At 38.0% G+C, this 14,929-nt stretch overlaps 1 protein-coding gene across 1 annotated transcript in view; it reads right to left on the reverse strand.

Annotated features, from left to right (window-relative positions):
• The window catches only part of LOC149267138 (hsp70 nucleotide exchange factor FES1-like), a 76,549-nt gene that overhangs the window by 28,516 nt on the left and 33,104 nt on the right, over positions 1–14,929 (reverse strand). The window contains exon 3 of the mRNA XM_089431553.1: positions 6–156. Within this exon, the coding sequence (XP_089287679.1) occupies positions 6–156 (151 nt within the window). The remainder of the gene's footprint in view (positions 1–5; positions 157–14,929) is intronic.

The following is a 14,929-nucleotide window of genomic DNA, read 5'->3' on the forward strand; positions in this document are numbered from 1 at the left end:
TATACCATTTGCATTATCAATAGGTCCTACAAGCTCTAGAAGTTCAAGTAGAGCTCGATAATGGCCTTCTGTCGAAAGTGAAGAATTATTGATGTCTGCAATTGCTATTTTCATTAGCTCAGCATCTGATGGCATCCGCAAATCCTCCATTAGACCCTGTTTGTATGATGGCCCATAGCAACAATAAATAAATGAACACATTGAATTTTAGCATGTCAAGCAAAATTTCTGAAAAATGCCACTAAGACTTCCTGCTTTCAAACAAGACACCTTCTAAGCTGTGCCCAAGAGTTCAAAGTATAACATCCAAGCACAAAATGTATTTTTTTCAAGCAGTAATATGAAATTGCAAATCATAAAATTATTGTAATTCTTTATAGCAGTGTTGATAATATTAGTATCGGCAAAATATCGGTGAGGGTCCAGAAAACATCTTATTGGCAATATCGGCAAAATATCGGCAAGCATAAAAAATGCATAATATTTCATTTTTTTCAGATTTTTAAACATATAAAGCAATAACAACATGAAATAAACACATTGGCACATAAATATGAAGAAAGCACTGATATATGTGATGTCAAATAGAAATGATATATCAAAGGCGATACCAAATCCTGCTGATCCCTGCTAATTTTTCAGTCAAGGACTCAAATGTGGAGAACCAGTACAAAATAACATCACATATATAAAAGTATCTCATTATCATGAGTTATATGTAGCAAAACAAATAAAACTAGCAACTATCTATCTGAAATCAATGCCCTCTCCCCCTTTTATGGGAAAACATGATGGGTTTTTTGTTAGACCTGCCCCTAGCAATAGAAGGCCCTGGCCCTGCCCCAACACCTAATGTCAAATAATGAGTGCTAGGTATGGAGTTGTGCTCTCCTATATCTATAGGAGATGGTGTGGACATTGATGCTCCCACAGTCTCCTCCTCCTCCTTTGCCTCCTGCTCCTCCTCCTCATGTTTCTCCTCCTCCGATTCCTCCTCCTCTTGCTGCTCCTGTTCTAATGGATCATTTGGCTTTAACCATGAAGGTGACTCCTCCAAGATGGTCACCTCAATATTGTCTAAGGAAATGGCATCTTGATCCATTGGTGCTTCTATTTGCTTCACTTAAAATCGGATATTGTAATTGCACATACACTAAATCATTGAGGCGTGCGAACTCCAACCTGTAACAGTGTCAAAAAAACTAGTAAGTCTTGACTCTTGACACTTGAGGGTCATAAATTAAAAAATTTAAATTACAATAAATGTAATTGCTCAACTAAAGGTTGAAGCTCAAAGTTATGGAAGGTTGTGCTTCATGTCATGTTCGTGGAACAAAAAATGATGACCTCGCACTAGCAGTAGCAGGTGATGTTGTGGAGCCCCTCCCACTACCCTCTACCTCAAAATCAGAAGAATATATCCCGAAAGATCTATCTGCACGTTCAACCTTGTTTATTTCTGCCTCTTCCTTCTTTCTAGCTTTCTGTATAAGCTTCGGACTAGAAACTATACAAAGCCCAACATCATGTCCAGGAAGTCTAGCCAGATGGTATTTCAATCGCATAACCCCTCCTGTCATCCTAGTCCCACACAATTTGCATGATAGATATGCCTGATTTGTCCCACCATCAGGCTCCCCATACTCCCAAAATGGGTCCAAGGCTTTTGGCATATTTTTAGCGAGCTAATTCAAACCTAGGGGACCAGAAAAGCAAAAAATTGGAATTAATGATTAAAGTTACTCCACCCATACACAAAAAATAATAAGTAATAACCACCTCATTTTACAAAATAATTTTTTTGCTACATTATTTGCAATGTGAATTCAATGAAAAATGACAATAAGAGGGTGCATTTGAAAGTTAAAAATGAAATGGAGTTTGTTGTCCAAATATGGAAAAAACCCTTGCATTGGCTCATGGGCATGAAAATCATAGCAAATGGAAAACAAAAACAAAATGTTGGTAGGCAAAGAGGCAAGCAAGAATAGCCTTAAATCTATGAAAAAAATCATTAACATAGAGATTTTTAAGAACATACCTGTTAATGGAAGAAATTAAGTTTGTCTCACTTTTCTTCAATCTTTGATCAACAAAAAATTCGTAGTTGGTGGTGATAATGGCCCTTCGATCCTCAATTCCTCCTTGACAACTACCACAACGTTGTGCCCTTCCTTCTCCAATACTCACAAAACCAAAATGAGCAAAAAAAACCATTTTTTCCCTTTTCTAGGCGCGGGTTAGACGGAGGGCGATATTTGCTATCGTCGCACGATATTTTTGGCGAGATATCGACGATATTTTCGGGTAGCGAAAATATCGCGATATTTTATCAACGATATTTCGTCTCCCCGAAAATATTGTGATATATCGCCGATATTGTCAACAGTGCTTTAGAGAGATGTTGCTAGAAAATGAAAGAGTAGGTTTTAGTTTGTGAATGAATCTGAAATAAATGATTTTGCAATAATCACAATATGCTCATAGTAGTGTAGTACAAGGAAAGAGAACATTTGCTTGTTTTACTTTGAGTTCCATCCCAACAAGTTTGTATGTCCTATCATGTTGTGGAGATCCAATCAATGCTTATGATTAGAATTAATTATAAAAGTTTATTTTGTCGAATCTCGCTAGCGCAATTCGATTTTGAGGATTTAAGGCATCCAAGGTTCATAACTCGCAGTACTCAAGAGGAAACACCCAAAAAAATCCAGCCATGTGTGACCCAATCAACTAAGAGCCTCGCCAAGACTCCTCGCTTTCCAAATCAATAAAAATCTTATCAAGCATATCCTATACAACAACCTTCACACTGGCCAATTTTGAGAGAGCATGCCCTACCTCAAAACCAAGATAGAATCCTAAATGGTAATTGGTGACATAAAACAACACATAGCATTAAGATGCCAAACCTAATCTACAAGAGAAACACCATAAAGATATTGTTCAGAAAGTAACATCACAACAATAACCACCTAGTGGTGGTTTCAATAACAACAAAGAGTTATCTACTAATGAAAACCACAGTTAATTGGGAATATTCCTCAAATCACTTGATCTTTGGCAGTGATGGAGATCCTTTTGTCCACTTGGCATCTTGAACAGTGACAATGTACATCATTACATTACTCGTGAAGAGGAGATCAAGCAAAACTCTTTTAAATGCTGAAAGGAGCAAAATAGTATCATTTCTAGAATGTGGGGCACAAATCATGGAACAGTGTTCACTCTCGAGTCTCAACCAATTCTAGAAGCAATGTGACCTCGTAGCAAATGTTAAAGCAATTCATAAGATGCATTACTCATAGGGAGAGACAATTTGAGCTTTAGAAGGTAGATTATTAGTATCAACATCTGTTGGATGTAAAGAATGTAGGGACACCAATTCCCATAACTCAAATATTTCATGAAAGGATTGCTACCAAAATTCAAATAGCTAGAGGAAAATTACAAATAAACTAGTACAAATGGCAATGAAATTGAAGAAGCAAATGAAGGACAACCAACATATTATTGGCACTCAAATAGGCACTATAACCCCCATTATCCTCATCCTTAGCAATGACAAATTATAACAAAAAGTAGAAACCATACAAAGATTCGAAGAGCATTAAAATTTTATCCAAACCCTAGGTGAAGAATTTCCTTATGATCTCAAGCACAATTACTTGTTTTTAATTTTAAAAAGGAAAAATTTGATCATATAACTAACCACACAATGGATGGAAAATAAATTAGTAGAAGAAAAATAAATTTCCAAAATTCACAAACAAATTTTCACCACCCTTCAAAATCAATTTTTCATTAAAAAAAGTATTCCAAACTTACAAGGGCTTCCCACACTTGGTAAAACATGCCCACTAGAAATACTAAAAATTGCAAAACCCTCCTCCTCTGGCCATGCGGCCATACAACCCTGTATGATCGATTCCTACTACTCCTTATACAATCAATTTGTACGGCTGGGTTCACCCGCGCCATAACCTCTACATTGAGATTGTACGATCCCTTGTTGGCTCAATCTCCTCCTACATACGACCCTATACAATAGCCACTAAAATTGTACAACTCTCTTTGCGAACAGGATGAGTATGGCTCCCTTAAGATTTACTACATTTTCTTCTTCTTTGGCTTCCACATTGAGTGAACTCCTTTGTCTCTCTATGCAACAAAGTTACTATGTCTTTTATTGTCACTTCGTTGTCTCCTTTCAGTTTTCTCTACCTTTATAATTGAGTTGATGACTAAACCTCCAAAACCCTAATCAATCATTGAGATCAATGATTGATATTAAATCTCAATCTCAGTTGAGATCAATGGTTCGGATTCATCTAAATGACCAGTGTAAGTAAATTACACATTATTAGACTTTTCACAAGTTACAACTAAAAATTAAAAGGATTTTCACTTTAATAGTTTATTTTAATAGAGTGAATTACAAAATAGAAAGGACTTCGGACAACTTCATGTATGATCGACATAAAACTTCTGTGGAAGCTCCTATCTGAGCTACAAACATCAACATTCCCTCTTAGCAAGGAAGGAATTCTGCACCAATCCAAGTTTGTCTATGAGGACTTCAAGCTTCCCTTTGGGTAAAGGGTTGGTCAAAATGTCTACAACATATTGATCTTTGGAGATGCACTAGGCTTTACTGCTCCTATCTCGAATGAAGTGGCACCCAATCTCTATGTACTTGGACATGTCATGGAACACTAGATTCTCAAATAGGCTTGTTGCACTCAATTTGTCAAAGTTCCAAGGAAACGGAAGTACAAATTTTTTCAACAAGATCAAATCATCTATCAGCAGCCTTATGTGTCATTGTAAACCCATTCTGCATGTTATGTAATGTAAATGATCCTAGTAAGACCTTGGATGTATGTAAAAACCTAGATAGGCCTATTATTTTTGCGAAAAGTTTCATCCTAAGAGGTTTTTCGTCTCACTGACTCATGTGTGTTTCTTAACACAGATAGTCGTCAAAGTTTTTCCCTCCAGCCTCACCCCAGAGCTAGGGTGGAATTCTTCATCAACATCTTACGTGAGTCCTAGTGTTTTAGTCGAGTCTTATGTAAAAGTGATTTTGGAATAATTTAAACTAGCTGGCTGAATTATTTTATTATAAATCACTTAGTCTACTAGATCATGGTGTGTCGTAGAATTTGGTATGTGTCTTGAGGGTCTAAGCTAAATGTGTATACCCCCTTTGAGGGTTGTAAATCTAAACATCTTATGTAAATGAGGGTGGAAAAATATTAATCCCCTCATGTAAATTAATTAATTTTCCTCGCAAAATTAAATTAAATCCTAAGCCAAAAAATTAATTAATTAGAGTCAAATTAAGTTGTCTCAGGAAAATTAATTCTCCAAATGGAAAAATTCGTGGGTCTTGAAGGAATCAATTTTTAAAGGTCCTCCACCAAGGGAATATTGTATATTTCAAGAAAATTTGGACCCTTGGACCTTGGTGGTTAAAGTCAAAGTCAAATTTTTTAATAAAAATGGAATTAAATGATAAATTCGAAAATTCCTCAAAAATAAAAAATAAAAATAAAAAATTAAGAATCAATATTAAAAGATGATCAAATATTTTTCAACGACCAAAATTATTTTGACAAAGATCAAAGAAACAAACCGTTATTTTTTCCGCTTGGAGGATTGATCTATAAATTAGAGAGTCATTTGAGTCTCTAGCATCTAATCTCTGGCTAGAAAATTGTTGTGGAAGCATCTTTGTAACACTATTGTCCAGCTATGAACTATTTTTCCTATCATAATAGTGATTTTGGGATGCAATTCAAGGCGTTCATGTTCATGATTTGTGGTATGTACTGACTACGGGCTTTCCTATGTTGTGTTGAATATTGGTAAGATCTGTTTTTCATTAGATGGAGATAAAATCATGCTATCCATAATTTTGGATTAATATTAGGTGGTTTGATTTTCCATGTGATTAACATATTGTCTTGAGATAAATACATAGTGTTTGCAGGTACTTCAGTGATTGGCCTCCAAGTTCACAAACTTTGGCAGAAATCACTGTTGCTTGGATCCCAAATATTTGTATGGTAGCTTTAATATTCACTAATGCTATAGTGTGCATTGGGTTTCTAAAGTATTTTTAGCCATTCATCAAAGAAAAACCTCCATATAAAAAAAAAACAAAAAACAAAAAAAAATTCTCAAAAATTTTATTTCAAAACCCTTGTACATTTGTAAATTTTGTGAATAGATTTGTAAATTATTTTTGCTAATTGAGGTTTTGGATTTTTTGAGATTTTGTATATATTTGGGGTTTTGGGGTTTTGAAATTTAAATTTATTTTTTTTATATTGCGTATATGGGTTTCTATTCTAAATTTGTTTCAATATTGAGGAAGAAATTGGCATTGGAGACCTCAAAAACCCTATACGTCTAGGGTTTTCATGCTATTTTTGTAAGTTGTTTATTTTCAAATTGGGGAAGAAACCCATTTTTTGAAGGCCCTAGCCCTTACCCAACCTAAAAGGTTAGTGTTTGGGACCTATTTTGCAAGCATGAAGAAGGCCATAAGCCCTACAAGGGCTAGATTTCATTGCAAACAAGGGTTTCTTCAAGGGATTGCCATTTTATCTCTAACAATTTGTTTTGCAACAATTTTGGGGTTAATTGTGTTTTAAGGTGGTCATCTTCATTGGAAGTCTTCCTAGCCATCTACAAGGCCTTGGTTTGGCTGTAATTTTTATTTTTAACAGTGATATATAAGTCCTAAAATCACATTTAATTTGGTCAAAATAACTCAAAATTGCAAAATTTGAATTTTCCTAAATTTTGGCCATTTGGGCATTAGTTATCTAGCCTAGATCTGATTTTTTGCTTGCTGGAATTTTACTGCATAACTAAATATATCAGATCTTAATTTTTTCTGAATAATTCACCTAAAAGGCTCAAAATTTCAAATTTTCAGTTCTGAGCATTTTTTGGCATTTGTTCAAGCACTAATAGCTCAATGGTTTTCTGATTTCCTCACTGTTGTAACAAGTTTTTCAGATCTGATATTTTCTGAATATCACACTCTAAAAGCCCTAAAAACTTGATTTTTTCAATTTTGATAAATTTTTCCTAGTTTTGGGCATATTGGGCATTTGTTGTAGCATCATTAACTTGTTGATCTGATGATTTGTTTACTGCTGTAATAAGTTACTTCTGATCTGACATATCATTAAATACTCCATTTTAAAGTGGGCTAAATTCATAAATTTACATCTACTAATCATTCAGGGGGAAGAAAAAAGAAAATAATAATAACAATAAAATGTTTCATATATTTGGTAAATTCCATGGTCTAAAGTGATTTTCTTGTTGTTGTCATAAGTCTAATAAATGCTGGAATTTTCTGAAATATCACCACTGATTTGGATATTTGAGATCTGACACTTGCTTGTCTTGCTCCAAGTTACAAGCATTTCTGAATTTTACATTTAAAGCACTCATACATTTAAATTCTAAATTTATGATCTTGTGGTCGGTTAAGTTTCCTTGACACTTGGAATCTAATTGGCATTGTGATAAAGAACATCTTGGGTAAATTTTATGGGCATCATGTAATCATTGGTTAATTGAAAAATTAGATAATTTATTCTAAGTATCTTGTAGATTGATCCATTGGCACTTGTATCTTTAAGCACTTGCCTTGTATTAAGATTATCCTCTAATTGTTGTTAATTACTATTGTCATAAGGCGTAAACATAATTTGAGTACTTAAACACTTAAACAATCTTAACTCAAGTAATTTCATTCATCATCTTTGCACGAGCATTTTAGGATCTAGCTTGCACTAAAAACTTACTTCCTAGTATAAGCTAGGTTGATAGACTCCTAGGGCAACCCTTTTCCGATTAGCTTGAGGGATTTTACCCTCCTTAGTGGTTAACATAGTGATCTTGCAGTCATCAAAGCCATAGTCTCTGCAACGCCGCAGGCACTGGGTGGTTGGAACACAGGGGGAGGTATCGTTAATCGGGCCTTTGCCTGCTTCCCGTTGGCTTCCATCCCACAACATACTCTAAACATTGTTTCTCAAAACAGTTAAGGAAGAGGTTCAACTTAGAATAGCCATTTAATCTAAAATTTACCAACATTCTTGCATCACACCTAGCTATTAGGACTTGACCATATAGGTTAGTCTATCATATCAAGCAGTGGGTGTCCATTCATTTACTTGGCATTAATTTACATTAAGAAAGAATTGTGACTCCATAAGGCACTGGCTTTATACTTAAAATCTAATCAAATCATTAATCTTGCTAAATCTAACCAAGTAGCTAGGCCACTCATCCGTGTCTCCCAAACAAGTTGGTTCCCAGCTTGTTTTCCTTCACCTCATTTCCATAGGGACTACCCCCCATAGCCTATTGTTGAGAAACAGATAGAACAGAGTGGGCAGGGATCAAAGTGACAGCCCTCGCCCTAAGCAGTTGTCGCAGTGCCTATACAATCTAAGCGGCAACAAGTCTAATACAACTTTGATAATCACAATAGAATACCATTGGATCCAACTCCTTATCAAACAACCCCGTAAGTAGATTGTGAAGCCAAATGGCTTCACAAATCACTACACTCGTTGCCTTAGACTTTACCTCTACTGAACTGAATGCCACAAAAGTTTGCCTCCTGCTGAACTAGAATATCATCATTGATTCCAAACTAAAGCAACATCCTGAGGTGCTCTTCTTGTCAGCTACAATGCCCACCCAATTTGAGTCTATATACCTCTATAGCTTCACTTCCCCGTCCCCGGGATACCTCAAACCATATTCCATTATGCCCCTCACATATCTCAAAACATGCTTCATAACTACCCAATGCTCCTACTTCGGCTCCACCATGAATTGACTCAAGGTGTTCACTACAAAACATATATCTAACTTGGTATTGACCAAATACATCAAAGAACCAATCATTCGCTTGTACAATGTGGATTCACCAACTATGAATTTGATGTTATCATCTTCTTCGTATTGGTGATTTAGGTGTGGCCATGGGATATCCTCCATCCAAAATCTCTTTAGGATCTCAATTGCATACTTCACTTTTCCAAGGAAAATATCTCTCGATCTTTGCCAAACCTCTAACCCCAAGAAGTAGTGCATCAAACCAATGTCCTTTATCTCAAATTCCACTACCAAATTTTCCTTGCACCCTACAATGAGCTTTTGTGCACCTATAAGAAACAAATCTACATACAACACCAAAATAAATAGATTAGTCCCAACAAATATATAGTATTAGTTAGGATCTACTTCACTTTTGGTGAAGCCTATGCTCAACAAATATCTGTCAATCCTGGAATACCATGCTCTCATTGCCTACTTGAGTCTATAGAAGGATTTCATAAGCCTACACACATGAGACTCCTTCCCATGTACCTCAAAGCCCTAAAGTTTTTCTATATACACTTCTTCCTCAATGACCCCATTAAGGAATGTTATCTTCACATCCATCTGATGTAACCTCCATCCCATGACTGAGACAATAGACATCACAACTCTAATATTAGTGTATCTGACGATTAGAGCAAAAGTCTTCTCATAGTCCACTCCCTCTTTTTGGGAGAACCCTATCACCACAAACTTCACCTTGTACTTTTAAATGCTTTAATCTACAGTATGCTTGATTTTGAAGAGCCACCTAGAGCTCACCATTCACTACCCCTTCAACCTCAACACAATGTCCCACGCATCATTTTTCATTATGGAGCTGCACTCCAACATGGCATCCCGCCATACCTACTAATTTGTTGCCTCTTGAAAACTAGAAGTTTGGGAAACAATGATGCTACTCATTAATGTCATATAAGTCGAAAAATTCTTCGAATGCCTACTCTCCCTAAATGTGCTCCTAGGAACCTCAAAATACTATTGAGCATCCCTCAATTTTTGTGTAAACCATGTGAAAATTCGAAAACCCGAATCCTATTGCAACAACTAGAAATTATTCTCCTTATTGTTAATTTAATTTAACAATTTATTTATTGTTTCCTACGGCAAATACTGAATAACTCACACTGCAACCTACACAAATAAAATTGCGGAAGAATAAACGCTGAAAGAAATGCTAGCACACACATAAAATAACACAGTTATTTTGGGACAAATGTCCCCAAAAAAACCCAACTTGGGAAAACCAGTACAGTAGGGAGGGTTTTATTTTATTATGCAACAATGAAATCTGAGTACATCTATGGATGCCCAACTACCAAACCAAACAACAAGAAAATCTGGCAGAGATATTCCCTAAGAAACCTCGGCACTTGCGCTTCCTACACTCGCGTTCCTACACTGGGAATAACTCAACCTCTTGCTACTGCCTCTCCGGATCTGGAAATCTTCCTCCAAATCATTGTCCCTGCCCCTCACTGACACTGCATCCCTCTCTGGCTCGAACTCTACTGTTGCTAGCTCGATCTACACAAGGAACTATTACTCAAGTGTGCTCTCCCAGTGACCATCGACTTCTTGTTATAATCCTTTCTTGGGACTCCAACGACCAAGATTAAATCTTAATTGATGACTAGGATTAACTTGAAGTCGATTCGTGTGAGTTTCTAGAACATACACACCATGACTCAATTAATTATGATTAATTAACCATATAAACTAAGTTTAGACTTAGGAAATATTAAAAAATTGGTTAATAATCTAATTAAGTCATTTCTAGGTGGAATTTCGAGAAACGATTTCTCGGTTTTGGAGATCTCATGTATTCTAGCCTCTCCACAATTTTGTCGCTAGAACACATCCGATGCTACAAAACTAATACTCCCTCTTAGCGAGGAATGTGTTCTAGTGCTTTACTGCACATCCTGTGACACCACCCTATCTCTGCATCATCTCCTATCACACTATTGATGTCTGGCACTGCTGCCCACCAACCACTGCGCAACTCTGATATATGTTGCATGTGTTGCTACTGATTATGCCATACTGTTACCAACACTACATCTACACTGCAACTCCCTCTCATTTCTTGTTGCTGCAACTGCAACATCTGCAACTGAAAAGCATCCTAAATATTGAATCATTTGTGATCAGTATGATGCATCTATCTCCTGAGTCCCTAACTGCTACTAGCATTTGCACTGTTCATTGAAGACTTTGCTTTGTTGCTAACTCTGCATTGTGCCAACTACACTGATGCCAACTCTACACTGCGCTCCCCAGCATCTGACTACTACTAGTCTTTGCAACTGTCACTGATCCATCCTGCTACTGAATATTGTGGGCACCCGTAGCAAGGTATTGATCCATGAGGTGGACTCCTCAAGGATCCTATACATCTGGCACACTGGAGTGTCATACTCCTCTTAGATCTGGTTCCCCACTATCTCCTTTTGAGCCTAGTCCCTGGCTGGAACCCTTCCTTTATTTACAACTCGCACTTCTTTCAGCGCTTGTTTCTGGCAACTAGTAGTTGACCTGCTGCCCAGATATGCATCCTGGTTAACTCGCAGGGCCTCCTCTGGCAATCTCGTATGGTCATCCCTACAGAGCTGCAAAAATCTGGAAACTCAAAACTGGAGAAAATAAACCCGAAATCTCCCTCTTTTCCTTAGTCGGCGGTTTCTCTGCTAATCGCACTCCCTTCTAGAATGCATAAATCTGCTAGCTGCTACTGCCAATTTGCAATGGAAAATCAAACTTTTGAAACTCAAAGTTCCCTGTGAGAAATCTTCCCTATGTGTGTGCTCTTCTTCCACCTAATGCTAGCTCTGCTCTAGAAAACTGTTGCAAAACTACTATGTCCCACTAGAGATCTGCTCTGCGAAAATATTGAGTTGCTCCCTCTACCTCTGGAATCACTCAATCTGGAGAGATCAAATTCTTTTGCCCCTCACTTCAAAAAAATTGAGTCTCCTCGAGTAACTCGACCTCTCGGCAAAGTGACTGTGTTGCCTTTGGGGTTTTGATTTGCTACCCACACTGAACAGCAAAACTCCTTTTGTCTTCGCTACTGAGCTCTGCAGCTGATCAACTGTGCTCTAATACCATGTGAAAATTCGAAAACCCGAATCCTATTGTAACAACTGGAAATTATTCTCCTAATCGTTAATTTAATTTAGCAATTTGTTTATTGTTTCCTACAGCAAATACTGAATAACTCACACTACAACCTACACAAATAAAAGTGCAGAAGAATAAATGCCGGAAGAAATTCTAGTGCACACATAAAATAACACAGTTATTTTTGGACAAATATCCCCGGAAAAACCCAATTTGGGAAAACTGGTGCAACAGTGAGGGTTTTATTTCATTATGCAGCAGTGAAATCTAAGTACATCTATGGATGCCCAACTAGCAATCCAAACAGCAAGAAATCTTGATAGAGATATTCCCTAAGTAACCACAACACTCGCGCTTCTTGCACTTGTGCTGCCTGCACTCGCACTCTTGAACTCTCGTGTTCCTGCACTTGTGCGTTCCTGTAATCGCATTCTTGCACTCGCGCGTTCCTGTGCTTATGTGTTCCTACACTCGCATTCTTGCACTTGCATTCCTGCACTGGGAATAACTCAGCCTCTTGCTACTACCTCTCCGGATCTGGAAATCTTCCTCTAGATCACTATCCCTGCCCCTCACTGACACTGCGTCCCTCTAGCTTGAACTCTACTGCTGCTAGCTCGATTTGCACAAGGAACTGCTGCTGAAGTGTGCTCTCCAAGTGCCCATTGACTTCTTATAATCCTCTGTTGGGACTCCAACGGCCAAGATTAAATCTTAATCGATGGCTAGGATTAACTTGAAGTCGATCCGTGTGAGTTTCTAGAACATTCACACATTGACTTAATTAATTATGATTAATTAACCATATTCCCTAAGTTTAGACTTAGGAAATATTAAAAAACTAGTTAATAATCTAATTAAGTCATTTCTAGGCGGAATTTCTAGAAACTATTTCTGGGTTTTGGAGATCTCATGTATTTTAGCCTCTCCACAAAATTTCGTGGCTAGAACACATCCGATGCTACAAAAACTAACACTCCCTCTTAGCGAGGAATGTGTTCTAGTGCTCTATTGCACATCCTGTGACAGTGCCCTATCTTTGCATCATCTTCTGTCATGCTGATGATGTCTATCACTACTGCCCACCAACCACTGCGCAACTCTGAATATGTTGCATGTGTTGTTACTGACACTGCGATGTTGTTGCCAACACTGCAACTCCCTCTCATCTGTTGTTGCTACAACTGCAACATCTGCAACTGAAAAGCATCCTAAATACTGAATCATTTGTGATCAGTATGATGCATCTGTCTCCTGAGACTTTGATTGCTACTAGCCTTTGCACTATTCACTGAAGACTTTGCTTTGTTGTTGACTTTGCACTATGCCAATTGCATTGCTGCCAACTCTGCACTGCGTTCCCTAGCATTTGACTGCTACAAGTCTTTGCAATTATCACTCTGGCATACAACTGCATCAACTATCATTGATCCATCCTGCTACTGAATATTGTGGGCCCCCATAGCAAGGCATTGATCCATGAGGTGGACTCCTCAAGGATCCTGCCCATCTGGCACACTGGAGTGTCATACTCCTCCTCCTGGATCTGGTTCCCCACTATCTCCTTTTGAGCCTAGTCCCTGGTTGGGACCCTTCCTTTCTTTACAACTCGCACTTCCTCTAGCACTTGTTTTTGGCAACTAGAAGTTGACTTGCTGCCCAGATTTGCATTTTGGCTAACTTGCAAGGCCTCCTCTAGCAATATCGTACAGTCATCCCTGCAGAGCTGCAAAATCTGGAAATCAAAACTGGAGAAAATAAACCTACAATCTCGCTCTCTTCCTTGCTCGACCACTACTCTGCTACTCACACTCCCTTCTGGAATGCGCAGATCTACTAGCTGTTACTGACAATCTGCAACGGAAAATCGAACTTCTGAAACTCGAAGTTCCCTGAGAGAAATCTTCCCTCTGTGTGTGCTCTTCTTCCACCTGACGCTAGCTCTGCTCTAGCAAATTGTTGCAAAACTACTGCACCCAGCTAGAGATCTGCTCTGCGAAAATACTGGTCTGCTCCATTTGCCTCTGGAATCACTCAATCTGGAGAGATAGAATTTTTTTGTCCCTCATTCTGAAAAAATCGAGTCACTCAAGTAACTCGGCCTCTCATCAAAGTGACTGCACTGCCTCTAGGGTTTTGATCTGCTGCCCACACTAAATAGCGAAATTCTTTTTGTCTTTGCTACTGAGCTCTCTAGTTGACCAATTGTGCTCTGATACCATGTGAAAATCTGGAAACCCGAATCCCATTGCAGCAACTGGAAATTATTCTCCTAATTGTTAATTTAATTTAACAATTTATATATTGTTTCCTACAGCAAACACTGAATAACTCACATTGCAACCTACACAAATAAATTTGCGGAAGAATAAATGTTGGAAGAAATGTTAGCACACACACATAAAATAACACAATTATTTTTGGACAAATGTCCCCGGAAAAACCCAACTTGGGAAAACCGGTGCAATAGTGAGGGTTTTATTTTATTATACAACAGTGAAATCTTAGTATATCTATGGATGCCCAACTAGCAATCCAAACAGCAAGAAAATATGGCAGAGATATTCCCTAAGCAACCCTGGCACTCGCGCTTCCTGCACTTGTGCTACCTGCACTTGCGTTCCTGCACTCGCGCATTCCTGCACTTGCGTGTTCTTGCACTCACGCTTCCGCACTTGTGCATCCCTGCACTTGTGCGTCCCTGCACTCGCATTCCTACACTGGGAATAACTCTGCCTCCTGCTACTGCTTCTCCGGATCTGGAAATCTTCCTCCAAATCATTGTCCCTACCCCTCACTGACACTGCGTCCCTCTCTAGCTCGAACTCTACTGCTGCTAGCTCGATCTGCACAAGGAACTGTTGCTCAAGTGTGCTCTCCAAGT

Source organism: Pinus tabuliformis, chromosome 6, assembly GCF_031772625.1.
Source record: "Pinus tabuliformis cultivar Carrire ecotype Pingquan chromosome 6, CPIR1, whole genome shotgun sequence".
NCBI classification, from domain to species: Eukaryota; Viridiplantae; Streptophyta; class Pinopsida; order Pinales; family Pinaceae; genus Pinus; species Pinus tabuliformis.